At 32.6% G+C, this 25,179-nt stretch overlaps 1 protein-coding gene and 1 pseudogene across 7 annotated transcripts in view; one reads left to right on the top strand and one right to left on the bottom strand.

The window, feature by feature from the left end:
• NEO1 (neogenin 1) overlaps positions 1 to 25,179 on the top strand; it is a 222,214-nt gene that overhangs the window by 117,094 nt on the left and 79,941 nt on the right. For all 7 annotated transcript variants that reach the window (XM_039856685.1, XM_039856683.1, XM_039856681.1 and 4 more), the window contains exons 6-7: positions 1,941 to 2,095; positions 3,589 to 3,709. In XM_039856685.1, coding sequence (XP_039712619.1) covers positions 1,941 to 2,095; positions 3,589 to 3,709 — 276 coding nt within the window. The remainder of the gene's footprint in view (positions 1 to 1,940; positions 2,096 to 3,588; positions 3,710 to 25,179) is intronic.
• Positions 19,831 to 20,815, bottom strand: LOC120597914 (polyadenylate-binding protein-interacting protein 2-like; annotated as a pseudogene).

The following is a 25,179-nucleotide window of genomic DNA, read 5'->3' as shown; positions in this document are numbered from 1 at the left end:
GGAGGGTGATCACCAATGGGTCTCCCACATACCTTCTAGCTGCCACATCATAGGGGCAAGAAGAAAACACCCCAACCTGAAAGATAAGCACTGTCCTCTGCTGTGCCTTACAGTGTCCCTCCAGCACCCTCTACTAACAAAGTCTAATGGTGCACCAGCTGGCAAAGGTCTGTATCCATTACAAAGAAGATTGGATTTGGAGCTGAAAAGCCATAAATTGATAACTGGCATTACGTGAAAAGCTCTTACATACAGATGAGAAAATTATAAGTACTCTAATTGTAAAAATGGTAGAATATGTGTATAGCTAAGAATAAATACAAATGGCTAATCAGTGTTTGAAAGGGTAGTCAAAGTCACTATTAATAGATATCCCTGGTTTCATCTAGTTGTACAGACTGATGTTTTCTTGATCTTCCACTATGAGTGTATCTCGATTCTTAAGATCAGACATTCTTTCCCTCCTTGGCTCCCACTGCTTACCTGGGGTTCTACCTGCTCTCTATATTCTTATTCTCCATTTACCCACATTATAAAGCTACTCTGGACTTTTTCTGAGGACCTGTCCCACTCTAGCTAGCACACTAGGCAAGAAAATGAAAAAAGAGGAAAACAGATTGAAAAGGAAGAAATAAAATGCTTCTATTTACAGACTACTGTAAATATATGTTGTATATATGTAGATAATCCCCAAATTGTCTCTAGAAAGTTACTAGAACTAATGAGTTTAGCATGACTACAGGATAAAAGATCAATATGCATAAATCACTTTCACCTCTACACAATAGCAGTGATCAATTGGAAACTAAAAAAAAATGTAAAGTACCTAACAGCAGCATCAAAAAAATTGAAATACATAGGCATACACCTAACAAAGTATGATTAAGATTTGTATATTGAAATCTGTAAAACATTGATGAGAGAAACCAAAGATCTAAGTAAATGGAGAGAATGTTTATGAAAAGGAAGACTCAATACTGTTAAGATGTCAATTTGTCGCAAATTTACAATCCCATTCAAAATTTCAGCAGATTGAGCACGTTTTTTTTTTTTTGCTCAACTGTAAAAACAAAACAAACTTTCTATTTTTGTCATCACTGTTGTTTTTAAATAGAAACTAGCCAACAGTGGAGCTTGATGCTTTGTGATGTAGGGAGTTCATTGTCTTTTGAAACTTCTAAGCAGGGATCAGCAACACCCCCAAGGTGTCAAGGGTGTTGTGTTGGAAATTACAGTATTAGGTGGGAAGTTGGACTAGATCTACTTTTACCCTTCTAGTTCAAAATCTTAATCTGTTATTCATAAGTCAGTGATTTACAACTTTGGGCAAGGCCAAAGAGAATTACTGGAATATTCAGGCTCTTTCAGATACACTTAACTTTTCCTCTAAGATCCCATCACTCTTCCTCCCACCCTTAAAAACCATTTCACGTAATGAGGGATATTACTAATGGGAGTATGTTGTGTGTGTGAACTATCTTAAGTCCTGTAATTGTCATATTTGTATTACTTTTTTTGGGGTTACTCATCAAGTTGACTGAAAAGGAAGATAATGTCAGTGTTCTCAACTCTTTTTGAGTTTTAATTTTGGCTGTTCCAAATGGTATAAATCTTAGGGAAGTAGTCTTTTATTCATCTTTAAACAGCTTAGAACATTTGTTTTATCAATTTCTTCAATGTAGTCAATAAATCTTTTTCAGCTAGGAAACTGAGAAATTATAATTATTCTTTTTAGTTATACTAGGACATCAGTTTTTAAATATATTGTGTTCTTAACATACTTTAAATATATATTTGTTACATGCTTTTGTAAAAATACATGAAAGCCTCAAATAAAAAGTAAAAATTTCTGTGAATTCTGTGATTTAAAAATTGCTTGAAATATGATAGCTACCTATTTTTATTTTTATTAATATCTTAATTTTCTTTCTATCTTAAAGCCCATCCTGAATTTCTGAAGCAGCCTACTAGTATATATGCTCATGAATCTATGGATATTGTATTTGAATGTGAAGTGACTGGGAAACCAACTCCAACTGTGAAGTGGGTCAAGAATGGGGATATGGTTATCCCAAGTGATTACTTTAAGATTGTAGTAAGTATTGTTTAAAGGACATTTATCTCTGAAACCTTTAAATGTAATCAACCAGGAGATCTGTTATATACACCAGTTTATGTACTGCAAGCAAAGATAGAAAAATTCCCATAGAATGTAATCTTTTCATTGACTGATGAGAAATATTTTTGTAGTTTATATGAGATCACATAGCAAATCAGTGGTCGAACTAAGTCTAAAGTTCAAATTTCCTAACCTAGTGTTAGGACTGAGTCTAGGAATCCCACTTAAACATATTAGCACTCTTAAACACAGCTGCCACCATATTCTGGGTAATGATTATCGTGTGTGTGTGTACACACAAATGCACCAGTTGTCTTCTTAGCTCTTTATTCAAGGAGCAGACATCTCTCCTTCATATATTGATGTCAGGCCCTTCAAAATAAATATGACCCAGTGTTGAACAATTATTGTGACAATAGATATGAAGATTCTTTTAAAAAGTAAATGTAAATAGTGTTAAACTATGTTTAAGAATATTTAGCTATTATTGCTTTTTACTTTATATATAGTAAATGCTTAATATTTAGTGTTAAACTATATTTAAGAATATTTAGCTATTATTGCTTTTTACTTTATATATAGTAAATGCTTAATATTTATACTATATTTAAGAATATTTAGCTATTATTGCTTTTTACTTTATATATAGTAAATGCTTAATAAATACTATCTACGATTATTATCATTATCTAACATCCTAGTAATAGAATTATCTAGGTTTTAATAACAAGAATTAATGACATACCTTAAGATACATGACATTCATAGAACTAACCAGAAGTAACTATAGTTGTTAAAGACTTATTGTCTCAATTCAAATTTCTCATAAATAATTCATTCTTAGTAGGAATATACTTTCTATTTTTGAAATGCATGATCTCATAAGTTACAAAAAATAATTCACAGGTATTTAATCTTAAAAAATGTGTTATGGTTAAATTAGCATTTTTAGTCTTTTATTTTTAGTCTTTTTTATACTGTTTTTAAAAATCTTAAAACCATATTATACTATATCAATAACAATAGCTGAATTTCACATAGTACTCTATAGTTTAAGGAAAGCTCATATATGTGCTACTAATATTTAACTTATTGTAGTCTAATCTGTTAGAACTGTTGATACCAGAGGTAATCATAAGATAAAGTCATAAATTCAGACTTTCACTATGGTAACATGGTATTGCATGCCAGATAGTTTTCCAAGCAAAGGTGTAAGTTTGCAAATACTGTGGGTATGACTTTCCATGAGTATTAAGTTCATTGCTAATGATGGTGTTTTCTGTACTAGTCAGGTAAGTCAGTACCTTGTCAATAAAATTGAGTTAACAGGTATATAGGTTGATAATTTTCAGTAAATGAATCAAACAATTTATCTTGAGTTTCCTCCCCAAAAAGAGTATATCCTTTAGATTTTGAAATAATGTTCATTTAGTTGAATCATAACATTTAATTATGTTTTCATTCCTCAGAAGGAGCATAATCTTCAAGTTTTGGGTCTGGTGAAATCAGATGAAGGGTTCTATCAGTGCATTGCTGAGAATGATGTTGGAAATGCACAAGCTGGAGCACAACTGATAATCCTTGAACATGGTAAGAGGAGCCGAAATAGTAAGATGAAAGAGGCTGACTGAGTATATGAGAAGCTAGTATTTATCTCAGTACCTGTCACCCCAGCATACACCTTGATTACTAATCTGTTTGTAAGGGGCACTATATAGCATAACTAAGAGAAAATGATAGCAGTCTAAATCATTTCTATTGTTTAAAATGATCTAGAAACACAATTTTGGATAACGTTAGAAACTGGTATTAAGAAAAAAACTGAACAATTATAGTCTTACATAAATGAATGTTCTTCACATTTCATTCATTTTAATCACAAATATATTTCTGTTAAAATAGAAAAAAGTTATTTAAAATGTTTATTTTGCATTGGCTTTTTCTTCAGTTTTTCCAAAATAAAATTAACTTACCTTTTTTGATTATCTCACACACACACAAAAACATGCTTATTATAGATTAAGACAATATCAGTAAGTAAAAAGAGGGGGAAATACCCCACCCTGTATCAGTCAGGGTCAGTTCTGGGGAAACTACACAGTAATTTCAGCAAAACCTAAAGAATTAAATATGCTTTAATGTAAAAAATTATTAACTCTTACAGGGGATTGGAGTAACAAGGGGTTGGCTAGCAAGAAGTAAAGGGAGCTCTAACAGATATAAGAATGGCAGATAGAAGGAGCAGCCACAACTCCTAGGTCTGAGAAAGTTCTGGAAGAGGAACCTTTAAGGCTGAGATGCAGACTGTGTTGGAGACAGCCATGGTTTACTGGATGACAGGGAAGTTGCTGTGCTGTTGAAACTTGCTGAAACTCTGCTGTCTACTGTGCTTGGCAGGAAAAGCTGTTCACAAAGAAATGTCTCACTAAAGGCATACTGCTATAAAACCACCTAAGGGTTAAGGTGTTGGGGAAAGCTGCTCCCCAGCACCCTGTACTGATAAAGTTTAACATATGAGGCAGAGGAAAAATATATAAAGGGTCTGGTTTCATTTTTGCAAAGCAGGCAATAAAGTATAAATTTGGAGCTGAAAGGCAATAAACTGATGACTGGCACATGCTCCATATCTTGCCACTTAGAAGTACTACAGATGAGCAGTCACAGATGTGTATGTGGTTTTATTACCTATTTTCTTGCAACAACATGCTGTAGACATATTCCCATGTCAATAAATATATATCTGCATCAACATATTTCATTGCTGAATAGTATATATGCAGTTTGTTTTATATACGTGATTCCTTATTGGTTAACATTGAAATTATTTCCTACTTTTTACTATTATGAACAGTGCTATGCTGAACTTCTTTATATGATTTTCTCATTTAAACTACTACAAGTTGAATTGTTGGATAGCAGTTGTGTTAAATTGATAAAGATACCTATTAGGTGTATAATTTAGCAATGAAAACATTATTTTCATTTTATGCATTTAAAAAAAAATGCATGAAAAAGATGCTGCTTTAGACATCTGATCTAGTGTTTGAATCAAATAAGTTCAGGTTCCAGTGTGGTCCCAGTCACGTAGCCTGGCCAAGGAAGCAAATTGGCAAAGAGGGCACCTACTCTGCCTTTTCACTATAGGATTTTCATATGCTATTTCTTAAAAATGTATTTGAAAGTACTCTTATAAAAAGGCATAACATATTAGAACTGCTTTTATTCTTCCTGTTTGTCTGTGATTATACCTTTTCCTATTCATCGGAAATGATTTAGTAGAAGCTTTTCACTTTCTCATCTTGGCAAAATGCCTGAATATGATTACCAAATGAGGCACGAACAGAATTAGTGAGGTAGACTGGCTTTTTTCTTTTTATTAGTGGCAGTGATTTTCCTTAGTAAACTTCGTGGCTCTCTTGGGGTTATTTACATGGAGGTAAATAAAGAGATTTCAGTATATTTGTGTTTGGGATTACCATTGTAGATTTAACTCTAACTGGTATAAGTGGTTGGCTATGCTAGGAGGTCTCTAAATTAATTCTGTTGTATCCTCTGAAATGCTTGGATGGCATAATAACTATAGTTGTAGCATGGGTGTTTTTCCCTTCTTGAGACAGTGTTTCAAAAGCAGACAGTGTTCTGTGGGCTGGCAAAATTTTTAGTGACCTCGTCAGGGGTGCGTTAAGGATGCATGGATTATAGGAAGGAAACTAAGCATCATGTTATTAATTTTGATCTTTTAATTTGCAAGATAAATATGTGGGAAAGCTAAAAGAAAACATAGCAATTTATAAGTTCTGATCTCTGCCTTTTTGGAATTTACAATATTGTAAAGGATGTAAGAGATGTGTATGCTACCAATCCATAAAATGTTATTCTTATAGTACAATAAAGCAGCGTACAGTTCAGAAGAGAGGAATTCTGTGTGATCAGGGAGTGTTTTTTTTTTTTTTTAATTGAAAATGTCTTCTTTGTAATAGACCTCAAATGATAGGTTTCCAGATGTTAAAAGTAAGACCTGGGTCAGATGGAAATAGCGTACCTGTTCTTCTGGGAACGTGGCCTATAAAAGCAGAATAGGATCACATTGATCATGGCCTTGATTATAAACAGTCAAAGCAATGCTGTAGTAAGGCAGCCAGATGATAAAGTCAGGTTTAATTAGAAGAAGGCAGAGTGTAAGAGGCTGATTGAAGGAGTATTGTTATAAGAGACCATTGTGAGATAAGCATTTATACTAGAGAAATAGAAAGATCCTAATAAAGAGATGTTAGTGACTTATCTAATCCAGAATTTATCAACCGATTAGATATTGAACATTGTTATAGAGAAGTCGGAGATACTTCCAAGATTTTATCTGGCTGACTGTAAGAATGGTGATGCCTTTACAAAAATAGAAAAAGGAGGCGAATCGAAGTGGAAGAGGACTTCTACTCAGGATGTAAAGGGTGTGCACAGAACCTCTCACCGTTACATACAATAAGAAGGTGGATGATTACAAAATCAAAATTTCTCTGACTCCATCAGAGACTTGAGTATGCAAAGAGCAACCAAGTAACCTAAATTCCAAAGACTCAGGCAACCCCACTCCCCCAAAGAATGGGCCATGAATTGACAGCACAAAAGAGAAAGAGATGGCTGCCATAAAAGAGGATGAGAAGAAATCAGCTAAAATTTTTACTGATTGTTATTAAAGACTAAGTATGGACTAGTTTAGAATATCTGGGGGCTCAACGCTTGCTTGCAAAACATTTCCCTGGCACTCCATTGAATATTCATTATTCAAATTGGAGCAAGGCAGAGACTCAAGAAAAGTCATCTCAGTTGCATAGGGGTGAAGGAGGTGATCTTGGCTGCTGGGAGATAGGTGAAAAGCCTCTCCCATTTACTCAGAATCCTTTATGCCTCAAACCAATGGGGGATGGGCATAAAACCTTATTTCATACATTTCTCGAAGGAGATTAAAAACAAAACCTCAGCTTCTGGGGGAGAAACCGTCTGGTCCCCAGGACACAGGCAAAGATCCATTGCTGCTGGGTAGAAGTAGAGGGGTACAGAAAACTGTTTTGGGCCCCAGGGTCCTACACCAATACCTAGAGAGAGATCTTTTACAACTGGAGGAAGAGTTGAAAAGTATCACTCAAGACCAATACCAATACAAAGCAGATTTTGACTACCATAGGAAGGAGAGCCACAGGGCTTACGTAATACTGATGCTGGACCAGGACAACTGAAAATCCCAACTGCCTCAGCCGTGAGCTACCACTACGTGACAGACAAAAGCTTTCTACTGCTGGGGGAAGGTCAGGAACATGGAAAGTGATCCCTCTGTGGAAGAGATATGCAGGAATGGTTGAAAACTGAAAGGAAAACAATTCAGAAAAAATCTCTAGCTCCTCATCTCTCACTTTAAGCACAAGACAGTGGTAGTCTACCAGTAGAAGAATTTGAAACCTGTGGTGTGCTGTAGGTAACTGTAACAACAATAAAATCGATACCGAGTTCAATTCATGTCTAAATTGACTAAATTGCATGTACTTGACAGAAGAATAGATATGCCAGTTTCCATGTGTGAATAATAAATATCTCAGACTCTGCTGTTCTGTACACTGTTCTGCTTAGCATTCAGTCAAAAACTATTGGACATAAGCTGAAAAAGCAAAGGAAAACCACCCCATTGTTGAGAAATAAAGTAATTAATAGAACCACTCCAGAAGACACAGATATCGGAACTATCACATGGAGACTTTAACTCTTATTAGTACTATGTTAAAGGATTTAGTGGAAAGGGTAGATAACTTGAACAGATAAATGAGGAATCTCATCAGAAAGATTGAAAATACTTGCATTTGTCCAGAAGATGAAAGGGTTCCACAACCAGAGGAAGGAAAATAAAAAATAAAAATCATAATATCACAGATGAAGCATTTTTTCAGACTGATCAGTATACTGAACAGAGCTGAGGAAACAGTCAATCAACTTGAAGATAGTTCAGTATAAATTATTTAAACTGAAAGAGATGAGGATGAACCAGAGCATCTAAGATGGGACCATATCAGACGATGTAATTAAATTGGAGTTTCACAAGGAAAAGAAAACAAGAATGGAATAAAACAAGTATTTGAATGGAGAATAGCCAAAAATTTTCAATAAATGAATGAGATTATACCACACATGCAAGAAACAGCTCAGATAGCCCTAAGTAGGCTAAAAACAACAATAGTAGTAGTGGTGGTGGTGGTAATAGTAGTAGTAAAAAACACCTATACATATCATGGTTAAACTACTGAAAACCAAAAATAATGAGAAAATCTTGAAGACATCCAGGAATTTTTAAAAAGATACTTACAGAGGAATAAAGGTAAAAAATTATAGCAGACTTTTTGCCAAACATAGTACAAGCCAGAAGGCAATGGAGCAATACCTTTAAAGTCCTAAAAGGAAGAAAAAAGTCAACCCAAAAATATCTTTCAAAAATGAAAGTGAATTAAAGACCTTTCAGAACAAAAGCTGAGAAAATTCGTTGTCAGCAGACCTTTGTTACAAGAAATGTTAAAGGAAGTTCTTCAGGCAGAAGTAGTGTGATACTTGGTGGATCATAAAGAAACAAAGCAGGTCAGAGTGGTTTAAAAACAAAAAAGTAAATATAAAATTATTTTTTTCTTATTTTAATCGTTTTAAGAGATAAATTGACTTCTGAACAGGGTCCCACAAGCTTTCTGTAAAGGGCTAGACTAACTATTTTGGGCTTTGTGGGCCTGATAGTCTCTGTCACAAGTACTCAGTTCTGTCCTTGTATGTATCATCAAATTAGCCATATAAGTCAAACAACCTTGGCTGTTTCAGTGAAACTTTATTTACAAAAACAGATGGCAAGTACTAGTTCACTGACCTCTAGTCTAAAGGAAAAATCATTTATAATATGGAACATTAAAATGTATGATAAAAACAGCAAACTTCAATAGAATTGAAAATAAACTTGTAAGATTCTTATATTACAATATTCTTATATTCTTATATTATAATATTTAAATAATATTATATGACTTGATATATTAATATTATATATCAAGTCATATAGACCATAATATATTAAAGATGCATATTATAAACCTTAGGGGAACCACTAAAAAGTAGAAAAAGATATAACTAATATCATAAGATATGAATAATGGAAATACCATTAAAAAACTACTCCATCTAAAGGAAGGAGGAGAAAAAAGGAACAAAGAATGAATGGAACAAATAAAAATCAACTAGCAAGATGGCAGATATAAATCTATCCACATCAATAATTACATTAAATGTAAATGATTCAAGACTGTAGAACAAGTCAATACATTTAAAAGGATTTAAAATCCAAAATATATTCTTTGACATTAATGGCATTAAATTAGAAATCAATAATAGATACATGGAAAGTCCTCAAATATTTGGGAATTAAACACCCTTCTAAATGGTCCATGTGTCAAAGAAAAGTCACACAAGAAATTAGAAATTATTTTGAACTGAATGAAAATACAACTCATCAAAATTTGTAGAGTACAGATAGTGTTTTGAAGGAAGCTTTACAAAACTAGATTAAAAGGAGAAAATTAAATCTGAATCATTCAGAAGGAAATGATAAAGCACAGAAATAAATGAAATGAAAAACAAATGAATGCAAGAGCTGGTTATTAGATCGATTAAATTGAGATACATTTAATCAGACACAGAGAAAAACACAAATTACCAATATCAAGAATGAAAAGGAGGACATCATTACAAATCTTATATGCTTTAAGTGGATATAAGGGAACATTAGAACAACTTTATGCCAATAAATTTGAAAAGGAAGATAATAGAGTTGGTTTGTTTAGGGAGATAAAGCATCAGCCTAAGACATGTTGAGTTTGGGTTATAATAGGAAACCAGATAAAAAAATTTTAGAATCAGAGGGCATTTTATATAAGAAGGCCAGGAAAGAGGTTGAGGAAGAAAATAAATTTTAGTTTTGTTAGATTTCAAAATTTTTTAACCAGCTCTAATCTTGCTATAAATTAAGTCAGCTAAGTATTGTTTTATTTTCTTGTGCACAGGGAATATTATGTCATCAGTGTCATGTGGTAGTCTTTTACATTACTGAAAACTAAAACTCTGTAACCTCTTTAGTAAATGGAGTTATAAGGGATCATATATAATCTAGTCTTATATTTTGGCCTTCAGAGGAATGTCCTAATTCATTTAAAGGTGATCCCTGAATAACCTCCTGAGGATCTCCATAGATATCACTGTAATCATTTGATAAATTTTTTGTCATGTGTTTTTTCCTTAGTGGTCAAAAAATTCTTTCTTGTTTCTGCCTTAAACCACCGCTATTTTCTGTGGACTTATACTTCATGCCTTATTTTATCTACTTAAAGATAGCCTTTATTCCCTTAACTGTTTTTTTCTTCTTATCAATTCTAGTTATTTAAATTATTTCTAATAGGACATGTTCTATCCTGCTGATTTTTTAAAATCATCTTTTTAAATCTCAGTTCTGTGCACATTTAAAAAATACGATGGCCTAAAAGAAGCTGGGGGAAAAAAGCTTATATAGCAAAAATAGCACTTCACAGTTTTTGAATGTGTTAAAAAGTGAAATCAGAAATCATTGTGAATTGAAAGTATCATACATTACATGGTACATAAACAGTTGGTGATTTAGAAAGCATTAAGCTATGTACTTACATCAAAATAAAATACAGAGTTAAAATTTTAACTTTATTCATAAAAAGGTTGAAAGATGATAGCAGAGTGTTGCCATTTGCTTTTTCACATAAAAGAAAACATGAAAATTTTGGTATTGTAGGGTATACAAATTTAAATCTTCTGTATATAAAGTATGAGAAATAAAGAAAAGACAAGCTAGGCAAGAATATCTCAAGAATTACGGAAACAATATTCTGAATGTAAAAGAATGTACACCAATGAATATGATAAAATAAGTACCATAAACATACATTCACAATAGAGGAATGATAGAGTATTTCTAAACATGGCAAATGTTCTGTCTCACAATGATATAAAATCAAATCAGTGACATCATTTTTGCCTGATAATAAAGAATTTATATCTTTTAATGAGTATTACTTTACAATGGCTGGTTAGAGTGTGATTAGGTTTGTGTCTTTCACTCTTAGTGAAAATGTGAATTGTTGGATCATTTACTAAACTCATTCTGACAGTTATATCTTAAAAATCACTGACTCAACCCATTCTTCTTTTAGAATTTTTTCCTAAGGAAGGAATCAGATTTGGACAAAGACTATTAATATCAGCATTAGTAATTAAAAAACAAAAAGGGATAAAGAGAAAAAGAATAGGAAATGACTTACATGTCCCAAAATAGAGGAAGTAGTTAAAATAATTATAGTACAATCTTACGATGAAAAAGTTATTTGGCCATTAAAAACCATGTTTTTGAACACTTTACTGTTATCAGGAAAATCTCAGGATATAATGTCAAGTTTAAAAGTAAACTACAAAACTGTATATACCAAATACTCTGAATTTAGTTTTAAAAATTGTACATATGTACTACAGAGAATCTGCTAGCGCATCTTTATGACTGACATCTGAGAGACCTTTAAGCTTTAGAAACACCATGGAGTACATTACTGAAAGTGGAAAGATCTGTTGTGATGGTGCTTTGTTCATGTACCTTGTTTAAAAATAATGTCGAAAGTATTCAAGCATCTTTAACGCAAGTCTCATTTTTGTAGAGAATTTTCTGATTCCTACCACAAGTCTGTGGCTATATAAACTAGCCATCAGCCTGCTGGCTAGTGCTTGGCTGCAAGAAGATACTTTGAAGCACACACAATGGGCCTATGATATAATCGAACATCATGATTTTAAGCTAATTATCACCTTTGAACATTAAATGAAATTTTATAATTACAGTTAAAATATATAAAACATTTGTGCAATGCTAGAAAATAGCATTTCTAATCCAGTTGGGAAGTAGAATTTGAGAATGAGTATGTTTGAAACATCATTTTTTCCCCCAGCTTTATTGAGATGTAATTGATATTTAATGTTGTGTAAGTTGAAGGTAACAATGTGATGATTCGATACACATATATATACTGGGAAATGTTTACTACAGTAAGGTTAGTTAACACATCTTTTACACATAATTACCATTTCATTGTTGTGGTGAAACCGTTAAAGTTCTATAGAACTCTTACAACAACTTTCAATTATACAGTACAGAACCGTTAACTGTAGTCACCATGCTGTGTATTAGATCCCCAGGAGGAACTTATTCCTCTTATAACTAGAAGTTTGTGCCCTTTGACCAACATCTGCCCTTTCCCCAACTCTTCAGTCCCTGACAACCACCATCTACTCTGTTTCTCTTCCATGTCAAACATACTTTATAAAAAATTTTTTTAAAAATTTTTATTTTTCCCCCTCTTTAATTCTCTTCCCCCCTTTCCACCCCGACCTACAGATAGATATTGCCATCTCCCTTTTTTTTAAGAACTGAAGGCAGGGCATCTACTCCCACACACTCACGGCATGCACCTGGGGCCTGCCCCCCACCCCTGGGCTTGGCACCCCTGGTGTATGGTCCATGCCTCCACCAGGATCTTCTGCGTGTAAAACAGACGTGCTAACCACTACACTATGGAGCCACCCCCTCAAACATACTTTCTTAATAAAAACATTTAGAATGCAAATGTTAATATTACCTGTCATTTTATGCTAAAATACTTTCTATGTCTTATTATTGTCTATTGAATGATTTTTTAAAAAGTATTGGCATATTATTGTAGACATGTTAAGAATATTAAGAATTAAGGTAAAATGTATTTTTGTTCATTCACTTTTTATTAGCCTATTTTGAATTTAAAAATAGATTCTAAAATTATCATGTAAGACTGAAATGTAAAAACAGAAATATGATTTTTCTCTGTACATTATTCATATCAAGTCTGATAATTGGCAGTTTTTTAGTTCTAGTAAGGGAAGATGGGTTGGTGAAAAGAGTTATATGAACTTGTTTTCAGTAAAGGAAATTCATACCTACCAACTCATTAAATGACTTCTAGGATATTATGGCTGTGGTAGATAAGGATACATATTGAGCTTCACTTTTTTTTTTTTTTGACAAACATTAGTAAAAAAATTCCATGTAGTATCTGAAGTAAATATTGAATAATAGAAGTTCTGGAATAAGTGACTAATGGCCTGGCATGATTAAAAGTTGGCTAGAAAGCAGGAAATTATTAGTCATTAGTGGAATATTTTAAATCTGAAATTGGTATGTATGATAGTTGGTGTTCATTTTAATCAAAGGGTAAATTCTCGTAATTTATTTTGCTTTGTTTTGTAGCAGTAATTATAACTTTAAGAATTAAAATTTTAACTCAAAACAACCGTGATGAAATTTGAGTCCTTAATCATGAATTCCATGTCTAGGAATTTTCTGATATTGAAAGTACTAATGTCAATGCCTGGGTTCTAGTTTTTGACTGCCATTAACTTGCTGAGTGACTGGATCAAGTAACAAAATGCTGTGATTTTTGTTTTCTATAAAGTGAAGAAATTAAATGATCTCTTAGGTCCCTTATTCAGATACTCTATTAAATGCAGTTATTTTAGAAATGTATGCATTAAATATTAGATATATTTCAGAACTTTTCTAAGTATTGAAATAAATAAATGTATTATTTGCTGATTGAGACATTGCCAGTTAGTTATTTTATGTTTCTTGCTACAATGTATATAATGAAATAAACCCTGTGTTAAAAATCTGAAGTATTATGTTTTACCCCCACTATAGATGAGGTAGTTAAGCTCTCTGAGCATCCGTTTCCTTATCTGTGATAAGTATAAACAATAATCTCTGCACAACACACCTCTGAGGGGCAAATAGGATATATATGTTAAGCCTTTTTTAAATTGTAAGTATTCTGTAACTTTAAGGAAATAGTAATTTGAACAAATATACAAAGGCAAAGCTACTGAATGGCAGTTCAGTAGTCAGCATTAAACTAAATTAAAATGAAAATAAAAGGTTAATGAAGCAAGGTTTGAGGATTTTTTAAGCAGACAACAAAAATTCATTTAAATTTGTTAGATCATTTAAATTTGCAAAGCAAGAAAAAAATCTTACATGACCAGATTGCAAGACATCTGAAATGGTCCAGTTAAAACTAAACTCGCACTAAAATGGTCTTAAATAAACGTAGCACATACTCATTGTTAGAAATAAGAATGCGTAATTGACAAATAAATGTAAATGTACCTTGTAACCCTTCCCTTAATCTCACTTCCTAGGGATAGCCTTTGTTAACAAACATTGCTTCTGTGTTTATTCATTCAGTAAATATTTGAGCAAAATTCTATATGCTATATAAAATTCTATATTCATTGTACTAAGTGTTGGGATGAAATAGCTAATAAACAGACATGATTTTCTGCCCTCATAGTGCTTATGTGCTATTAGCAGAAACAGACATTAAGCAAGTAAATAAAATAATTATAGTTCTTAGGTCTGCTTAAAGGAAATAAAAAGAATGCCTTGATAAAGAATCATTGAGTATATTGGGAGTTACTTTAAGTAGGATGGACAGAGAGGGCCTTTCTGATGAAATGTGTAAGTTGAGACCAGAGGATTAGATAAGCCTCTGTGCTTTATGCTCATACATACATATACACATTTATATATACACATTTTATTCATAGAAATGAAATCATATTTTTCTGTGACTTTACTAAACAGTATTTTATGAACATGTCTATACTTACTGGGTTTCTTCTTTTTTTTTTTAATTGCTCTATTCTCATCAGACTAGAGTATGTGTGTTTGTGTTCTTGATGACAGTGTAAATTTTTTTAAATGCAATTTAATAAATTAGAAATCATACACCCCCTTATTAAATAACCTTATTTATAATAATTTATCTTGCAGGTATAGTTACAAATATTTACAGATATTTATGTTAGACTAACATAAATCTGGTAACAGTGCAGTCAGTACAACCACTAAGGGGCTGATTAAATACATGAATACAATGGAAAACTAGTTAGCTGTTAAAAAAAATAAGATAGGTTTATGGAAGGTGAATCAGGTAGATATGGAAGAATATCCAAGTTATTAATAAAGCAAGTTGCAGAAAATATGTGTAGTCTGATTTCATTTATGGAAGAGGTGAGAAGGATATAGATGTCTATATGCTTATATGTGTAAGAAAGCTTTATAAACCTATACAACATTCTGTTAATTGTGTTTATGTCTGAGGAGTGGGATTGAAAAACATGAAGATTGGAAGAGGACAAACATACAAATTTTTGAAAGGATAAATAAAAACTCAATTAGAAGTTCAACTTGAAATATTGCAATCAGGTCTCTACATAGTGATTTTATCTTTGTTCAGTGTAGTTTAATACTTTTTGAGTTTTTATTTGAAACAAAATGCTATGGGAGAAGAAAATTGGTTATTACGAGTATTTGGTAACTATCTCCAAATGTCAGCTATTTAAGCATTTTTTTCCTGGAAGGCAAATCATGTCATATAAATGAAGGCGGTTAGGTATGATTTATTAAAATACTAAAAGCGGCTTTGTTTTCTTAAACCAACAATTATCTTATTGAGTATACATAGTTTGTAAATAGAGATTCATGGTTACCTGATAGAGACCTTACTGTGTAGGCTATCAAGAGAGAGAATGTAAAATCAGAGAGTCCAGTTAGAATGGACCTTAGAGATCTGAACATCTAGTATAGCTGAGCTGGAGACTCAGTTAAGCACCTTATATTACTAGCTAGTTAGCAACAGAGTCATGACTGGTACCTAGATTTTCAGTTTCAGAACTCACTGTACTACAGCAAGTTTAATGTTTCATGACAGAGGTAATTTACATTCTCTTAATTTCAAGTTCGGTCTTTTAAGTCTACTGTGGCTACACTTAGTGACAAGGTTGGTCAAGTGTATCATTTAGTAAGGATGATCCTGCATCTAGTATGCTGAGACAGTCCTGATTTATAAGTCTGTTGTCCCAGCATAATTACGAAAAGTACTCTCTTGTACTCTCAAAGGTACCTGAGTATGGACAGTATATTCCACGGTGACCCCAAGTGTTACTAAGTTATTGAATCCAAAAAGTTCTAAACAGTGCTGGGTTAGAGGTTTTGAATTACGAATCTAAAGAATTAACCATGCAAGCTGTGCTAAATGATAGAGTCCTACTTTAATTCCGAATGGGAAGAAATGATTTCTGCTAAGTTTGACAGAGAAGGAAGATGTCTCGAATGTGGCATTTTAGCTGAGCCTAGAAGGAGGAGCGAGTTTATAGATTGATTAGGTTACACAAAGATGAAAAATGGTGACATTTCAGCTGTATCAGAAAGAAGGCTCAAAGTGCACTTGGAGAATAGAGAGCAGCTCAATTTACCAGTGTTCAGAAAAGTGAGAATACAAGAATATGCATCCTGGAAAGTGTGTATAGACCAGATTATATAATACCTATTCAAAAGGTTAGGATTTGTTGAGTAGCTGGAAGACCCTAGGAATTTTCAGGTACATGAAGAAACAAGTTGCACATTAAGAGGATGAGTGTATTAGAGGTGTGTTGAGTGGATTGAGAGGACAATATGGAATCTGTGATACCGATTAAGAATTTTGTACCAAATAACCGTCAACTAGGTGATGACAGTAGAAAGAGAAACTTTTATCCTTCAATGTCTCATACATGGTAAATATTTATTAAATGTCAGAAAGATGTTCCTACAAAGGACAGTAGAACAAGATTTGTGATTTTTTTTTTTTTGGATATTTAAGATAAGGGAGAGGAAAAGATTGACGTTTTATACTAAACATAAGTAGAGAGATTGTATAAATCTAAGGTTATGGTCTGAGTCTACTTAGATTAAGAAAGTTTAGTCCCTATTATTGTTGAGTTGGGCTATAATGACCATTCTGATTTTAAATATCTTTGGAGAGGTAGAAATATAATGAAAATACAATTATTTGTTTAATGTTTAACATTTCATCTTTGCCAAAAGTCATGAATCTTAACACATTAATTTTTGAGATCCAGGTAATAACTTAATGCCTCAATTATAATTTTTGAAGTTTAACAGTTAAATAAAAGTTCTGCACATGACATTTCAGGACACAAAACGGAGAGCAAGCTTGAATTTGAATTTGATGCCTTTATTTTGTTATAGAGAAAGAATCTGTTATACAGTGCTAAAACACCAGAAGGAAGATATAGTATGTCCTAATCTTTTAATTGGTAGCTATATTTAAAAGATGCTAAATTATACAATAATGTCATAGTTGGCAGAATTTCACTTGGGTCTGAAAGACATCTCTGACAATCTGGCTGCTTATAGACTTGATTTCATATCATTTCAATGCTGGATCAGTGTGTTTTTCATTTTAGGTTATAGTGTTTTTGACACTGAAAATATAGCACTAGTGATGTATGCTTAAGCAAGCATCAGAAATAAAAAATATAGTATAGTTTCAATTATACTAAGTGCATTTTGAGAGATATTTTTCTACAGTATTAGCATTTTAAGTGCTACTACTGCTTTATAACTATATATTCTAATATTTTAGCTATATGTATATTGTTAACAGTAACCTTTGTTTACTATCAGAATTACTCTCTGAGTTTCTTCTTAAACAGTGTCTACCTGAGCACTGTAGGCAAATGATAAAAAAAAATGTGAGAGACTTTGTAGCTGGATTCCAGTTTGGTGATTTTCTCGTAAGTTTTAAAGATCCTCTTCAGTTTACACTCCTTTACAAATAGTTGCGGTTTCTCGTAAAATAATTTTGTTAAAGATCTGAATTAGGTATTATTTGAACTCTTACTTTTTACACGATCTAAGGAAATAAAAACTGCTAGAATTTGGACTTCTGAATCTGAATCTTAAAAAATGCTAATGCATAGTGAAGGGTTAAAGAAGTACAAATTAGTAGTTGATAGATGGTCACAGGGATGGGGAGCATGGCATAGGGAATGCAGTTAGCCAGAGGAAAGGTAATCTGGGGGATCGTTTCATAAACTATATACATGTCTAACCAATGTGCTGTATACTTGAAACTAATAATAAAAGAAATTTTAAAAACTACAGGCTTTAAAAAACAATAAAAATAAAAAAGATAGTTTCTCGAAAAAATGCTAATGCAGTTTTTCTTATGACTATGTTTTGGAAAATTGGTTATGATTAGAGTTAATGTAAGTCATTAAGCACATTGGAACAAAGTCAGTTTTCCTTTTTTATTGGTCTAAATGGATAACGAGCAGAAATACCTGTACACATTTTGTCTTTCCTCCCCTCTGGGTGGTTGGAATCTTATTGAGGAGACATCATTTTGATTTAGGATGAAAAGAGAGAAAACTGTCTTTTTTTGGGCACACTGCTGTGGTAGGTACGTCATTAACATCTGGCACACCTTTTTTAATGAGTACTTTTGATGTCAGGAAAATGTCAGATGACTTCCTTAAAAGTGAAACATCTCTCCTGCACACAAGAATGGGAGGAATATTTTGTGTTCATTTTATTTTATAACTTCCTTCAATTGTTTATGTAAGTCATTTGTGTTTAAACCACCAGTTCACTGCAAGGGCTGCTTATCAGAACACACACCTACTAAAACTCCAATAGAATGCATTCCTCTGTTATCAGATTAGTTCTTCTCTACTTTTGGGACTGAAACTTTAGGGGAGCTCTAAAGTCTGTGGGATCACTCACATGCAGCTCTTATCCCCTTGCTTTGAAATTGTTTGAATACTCAGAATGTGTAGCCTTGGCAAACTACTTTTGTGAGTTTATGTTCACATCGCATTGTGTCCCTAAACCAGTCACCTAGCTGTTCAGCAAATGTGTAGGTGGACATTCCAGGTATTTGGATAGCTTCGAATTACTTCATTTTGGAGTATGTTATTCTCTCACAACCAGGAAGACCCATACTAAATTCATGAGCACCATCTTTAATTGGGTCTCGGACTGCTAAGAAATCCTATTAGGTTTTTCTAGTCTATTCCTTTTCCCTTCCTTGTATAGCAGTTATTTTACACCTTTATACTCTTCAAACCTATATTCTCTTCCTGTCAGCAGATGACCACATTTCTCAATTCTTTGAGATGTAAGATTCTTTTTGCAATATAATTTATGGTCAGTTTTTGGTGACAGCTCTATAGGTATTATGTTTGCTGGATATTACTGTTTGTAAATATCTATTAGATCAGACTTGTTGACTTTGTTCATAAAATCCTTTAGAGCCTTATCTAATTTTTGTCTGCTTAATCTGCCAATTTCTAAGTAAACATTTCTAAGAAAGATATGAGTGCAGATTTGTTCAATTCTTATGTTTCTCTTACTGCTTTATATATTCAGAAACTGTGTTTTCAGCGCATTAGGAATCACGACTGACTTTCCTGGTGGATTACTGTGTTTCATCGAATCTAAGATACCTTGGATTATAAGGTACATCTGATTTCACAGACGTTAAAATATGAACAAGTACATCTTAGAATTAAGAAAACATGGTATTTATTTTATAAGCAGGATACATTTGTTTTGCCCTCATTCTTGTTGCCTTCAATTATGTTTTGTCTGATACTGACATTACTATACCTGCTTTCTGCTTTCTTTTTTAATAGCATTACCTGATACATATTTTCTGTTGTTTTATTTTCAAACTTTCAATGCCCTTTTTTAGAGGATTACCGATTATGGACAACTTTATACTTATTGTTTTATGTCTTTGAGTCCTGCCAGTCCATCTTAATTTGTTTCTATCAAGAGGTTACCCTTAAAAATATGACATACATAGTTTAGAATTTTTCTTTTTAAGATTTAGAGGTCATATAATTTGGTGCATTGTCACAACTTGACTGGTTCTTCTTTCCTCACTGACTTCACATCAAGCCATGGGGCCGATTCTATTTTCAGTAATGTTTGACAGCTTTTTACTTAATAACTGTCTCAGCACTTTTATTAAGGATGCAAGACTAACAAAATTTGGCAGTGCATAAGTGTAACACAGTAACGAGAGAGATTTCATAGTGAAATCTTCTAATATTGCCTTCACAGTGTGAAAATTGTGCTATATCCACTAAAAGAGGGCCCCATCTAACTCAAATATTTTAGTATTTCACCCCAGAAACAAACTCCTTTGCATTTGGATTCCGGTTGCTCTTAACAACACGATCTTCTAGAGGAGAGCCATCACTGATAACAAGGTCATTGAATTGGTCTTGGATTTGGTCCATAGTTTGTGGGAGATCTCAAGCTGGAAAAAGTGTTGTTCTTCCTCTTCCAGCATTTCTTGTAAACAGCATTCAATAAATTCTTCTTCCCATAACTCCTCTGTTTATTTATTTCCTCTTCATTTTCCATCCACACATACTCTACAAATGGATTGTCATCTTCATGAAAATGACCGTTAAAAATCTCATCTTCATTGATTGTGCTTGGGCTAGTACTACTGTAACTTGGATCTTTCATGGTTGATGTTAGTTGTCTTTTTTAACCCAGTGCATGACAGCGGGGATGGCAGCCAGTGAATCTGGTCGACCTCCACGGTTCTCCACAGGCAGCACTGCTCTCCTGCCTGCCGCCTCCCTTCTTCAGTCCACTAGCCATGCCCTGCGCCTCGCCCCCACTCCAGCAGCACTTAAGGTTAATCATGATCTCTTTCCCCTCACCAAATAATTTTAAAACTTCATTATGTTTTTATTGCCTTCTTGCTCATATACTGTGCCTTCCCCTCAGGTATATTCATTGGACTACAATTTCTATTTTCTTTGACTTTTTCTTGTTTTTAATTTATTTTGCTAGATTATACCTTATAATAAATTTCTCAGATTGTGTGAGAAGTAAATTTTCAAGACTGCATATCTGAGAATATATTATTTGCTGTCCTATTAAGTTTAATTTTCTTTGAGCATACTGTTAGGAATCTTTTTCTTGTTCGTTTTTAGATATTAGTTGCCTCTTATTCTCTGTAAGCCTTTGGAATTTTTATCTTTGAATTCTGCTATTTCATGATATGGATTTCTTTCTTCCTCCACCCCTAATTCATATTGTCCAGCGTGGAGTGATCCCTTTAAAAACAGACACTTAAATTTGTTCAAATCCAGAGAATTTTTATGTTATGTATTTGACTACTTGTAGTTTTTGCTCCTTATTCTGTTATTTCCTCTTGGACTTTTTCTTTACGTGCTGTTTCTTATCCTTTAATGTTTTGTTCTGGAAAAATTGCTAGACTTACTTTCCACTCCACTGATTTTATTTGAGTCCAGATTGCTTTTCTGCCTATACTTTCAGTAACCTTATTATTTTAGAATAGTTTTAGATTTATAAAAAAGTTATGAAGATAGTACAGAGTTTCCATATATCCCATACTGTTTCCTCTGTTGTTAATGGCTTACAGTAGTATGATATATATGTCACAATTAAATGCTGATAAATTTTTTTATTAACTAAAGTCCATACTTTATTCACATTTCCTTGGTTTTTAATTTAATGTCCTTTTTCTGTTCCAGGATCCTATCCAGAATATCACATCACATTTAGTCATTGTAGCTCATTAGGTTCCTCTTGGCTGGGACAATTTCTCAGACTTTTTTTTTTGTTTTTGATGACCTTGATAGTTATGAGGAGCTCTGATAAGGTATTTTGTAGAATGAAGTTTTGTCTAACATTAAGATTTGTCTATTTTTCTCATGATCGTGCTAGAACTATGGATTTTTTTAGAGGAGGACCAAAGAGGTAAATTTCTATTCTCATCACATCATATTGAGGATATATACTTATCAACATTACTGATCACCATGGATATTGACCCTGATCACCTGGCTGAGGTAGTGTTTGTCACGTGTCTCCACTGTGAAGTGACTCCTTTTTTCCTTTTCCTTCTATACACTTTGGAAGGAAGTAACTGTATACACTTAAGCTGTAGATTTAGGCTCCACCTCATTGTGGGCAGAGTATCTACATAAATTATTTGAAATTCTTCTGCACAGGAGATTTGTCTGTTCTTTTTCATTTATTTATTCATCATTTGCTAATATTTTCTTAAGAATCTTTACATCTGTGTTCATGAGCTATGTTGGTATAATTTTCTGGTAATGTCTATCTAGTTTAGATAATAGGATAATGTTTTCTCTATAAAATGACTTAGGAAGTATTCTCTACATTTCTGTTTTCTTAAAGAGATTGTGGAGAATTAGAATTATTTATCAATTATTTGGTAGAATTCACCAGTGAAACGTCTGGGCCTGGTGCTTTCTTTATAGAAGGTTTTTAATTATTGACTCTTCTTTAATAGATATAGGGCTATTAAGGTTATCTAGTTCTCCATGTGTGCATTTCCATAGTTTATGTTTTTCAAAGGATTAGTCTATTTCATCTAAGTTATTAAATATGTGGGCAGAGAGTTGTTTATACTATTTCCTTATTGTCTAATAGATCAGTAGTAATGGGCCCTCTTTCATATCTGATACCAGTAATTTGTGGCTTTTTTTTTTTTTTTCTTGGAACCTTTATCAATTTATTGATATTTTCAAATAACCAGCTTTAAGTCTTATTTTATTTTCTATGTTATCCTGTTTTCATTTTCATTGGTTGTTGCACTTATTTTTATTATTTCCTTCTGCTTATTTGAGGCTTAATTTGTTCTTCTTTCTCTAGTTCCTTAGGTAGAATCTTAGGTTATTGATTTTTTTATTTTTCTTCTTTATAATATATGCATATATGCTATAAATTTTTCTCAACATTTCTTCTCTTGCAGCCCACACGTTTTGATTAGTTGTGTTTTTACTTTCATTTAGTTCAGAATATTTTATAGTTTTCTGTGTGACTTGCTCTTTGACCCATGGATTATTTAGATTTTTATTTATTTCCAAATATTTGGGGATTTTCTATCTATATTTCTGTCACTTCTTGTTTAACGCCATTGTGATCAGAGAACATACTTTATATGATTTTTGTTCTTTTAAATTAGGTTAAAATGTGTTTCATGGCCCAGATGTTGTTTCTCTTGGTGAATTTTCCGTGTAGATTTAAGAATGATATGCATTCTGCCATTGTTAGTTGGAACATGTTATAAATGTCAGTTAGATCAAGTTGATTGATAATGCTGTTCCAGTCATCTATTTCCTTACTGATTTTCTTCTTACTTGATGTATGATTTACTGACAGAAGAGTTTTTAAACTCTCTAACTACAATAGTGAATTTACCTATTCACTTGCTGTTCTATCAGTTTTTGCCTCGTGTATTTTGGCACTCTTTTGTTGGGTGCACACATGTTTGGAATTGTTATGTGGTCTCTTGAAAATTGGCAACTTTTTTATTATGTAATGCCTCTTTTTATTCCTGATACTCTACTTTGTCGTGAAGTCTGCTTTGTCTAAAATTAACATAGCTAGCTGTTTCAGCTTTCTTTTGATTAGTGTTAGCATTGTATATCATTCTTCATTCATCCCTTTACTTTTTTATTTCACTGAATTCATTGTAACTTTCAGTCATGTGGTTTTTCTAAACAAAGGATATTTAAACTACAACCACTAACACATGAAGATCTTCAAAAAATTATATTTCTGTGAAAAAGGATCTTACTCAAAATTTTGGCATTTTCTAATCTGTTATAAAAAGATATTTCTAACTCATTTGGGCCTCCTTGAACAGGGCTTAGGAAGAGAATTTGTAATCTGCTTCCTGTTCACAGCCCCTTCGTTCCTTGACTATTATCCTAATCTGGAATTACTCATGTCCATGGTTTCTTGTTCTAGCTAACCTTGTCCTCTTCTCTATCTTGTTATCTTCTCCTGCCAATATATTTTTTCCAAATTCTGTTTTGTAATATATATAACATACAGTCTACTACCTTAACCATTTTAATGCACAGTTTATTGGCATTAAGTACATTCATGTTGATGTGCAGCCATCACCACCATCCATCACCAGAATCTTTTCATCTTTTAAAACCGAAACTCTATACATATTTAACAATAACTCCCCATTCTCCCTTCCCCTCTGCCCCTGGCAACCCTATTCTACTTTCTGTCTCTGATTCTGACTATTCTAGGTACCTCAAATATGTGTCTTTTTGTGACTGGCTTGTTTCACTTAGTATGATGTCCTCCTCAAGGTTCATCCATGTTGTAGCATAGGTCAGAATTTCCTGCCCTTTTAAGGCTGAATAATATTCCTTTATATGTATATACCACATTTTGCTTATCCATTCATCTATCACCAGACACTTGGGATGCTTCCATATTTTAGTTATTATAAATAATATTGCTGTGAACATGAGTATACAAATATCTCTTTGAGACCTGCTTTCAGTTCTTTTGTGTGTATACTCAGAAGTGAAATTGCTAGATCATATGAATTCTATTTTTATTTTATTTTTTTGAAGAACTGCCATACTGTTTTCTATCGTATTTTTCAATATTTTATGTGATTCTGTTTCATGCCATACTGTTTTCCATCGTATTTTTGATTCTCTTTCATCTCTTAGAGTATTAATGTACTTCTTTTAAAAATATTTTAGTGATTATCTAAATTTTACATTCTATGTTTTTAATATAAGTTCATCCTTTTTTTTAATCAATTACTTTTATTATGTGATTGTAAAGTCTCAACTCTACTGCATCCAATAATTTTATAACATTACAATAAAGTCATTTGTAAAGATGATATCAGTTGAGACTTTCTTGGACTTATGACTAATTCGTTATAAACAAATGTCAATCTTAAAAACACAATTCCAAAATAAGTACAGTTACACTGAATACAGATAAGAAACTACAAGGAGCTCATTGGCTATGCTATAACAAATGGGTGAAAAGTAAAATTGATTTTATACTGTAAGTTTATATAAATAAATAAAATCCATTATTTTCTTATACATATGCTTAGATTTTTTGTACAAATAACAGAAAGCTAAATTCCATTCACTTTGATAGGTTGAACTATTTAGAAAAAGACTGAGAAGATTTGATGATCAACTCCCAAACTTTATGCTTATTTTTCTACTTCTATAAATTTCCTACCATA

Source organism: Pteropus medius, unplaced genomic scaffold, assembly GCF_902729225.1.
Source record: "Pteropus medius unplaced genomic scaffold, Ma_sr-lr_union100, whole genome shotgun sequence".
NCBI lineage: Eukaryota > Metazoa > Chordata > Mammalia > Chiroptera > Pteropodidae > Pteropus > Pteropus medius.
Note: the sequence above shows the minus strand (reverse complement) of the source record. Positions and strands in the feature narration are given on the sequence as shown.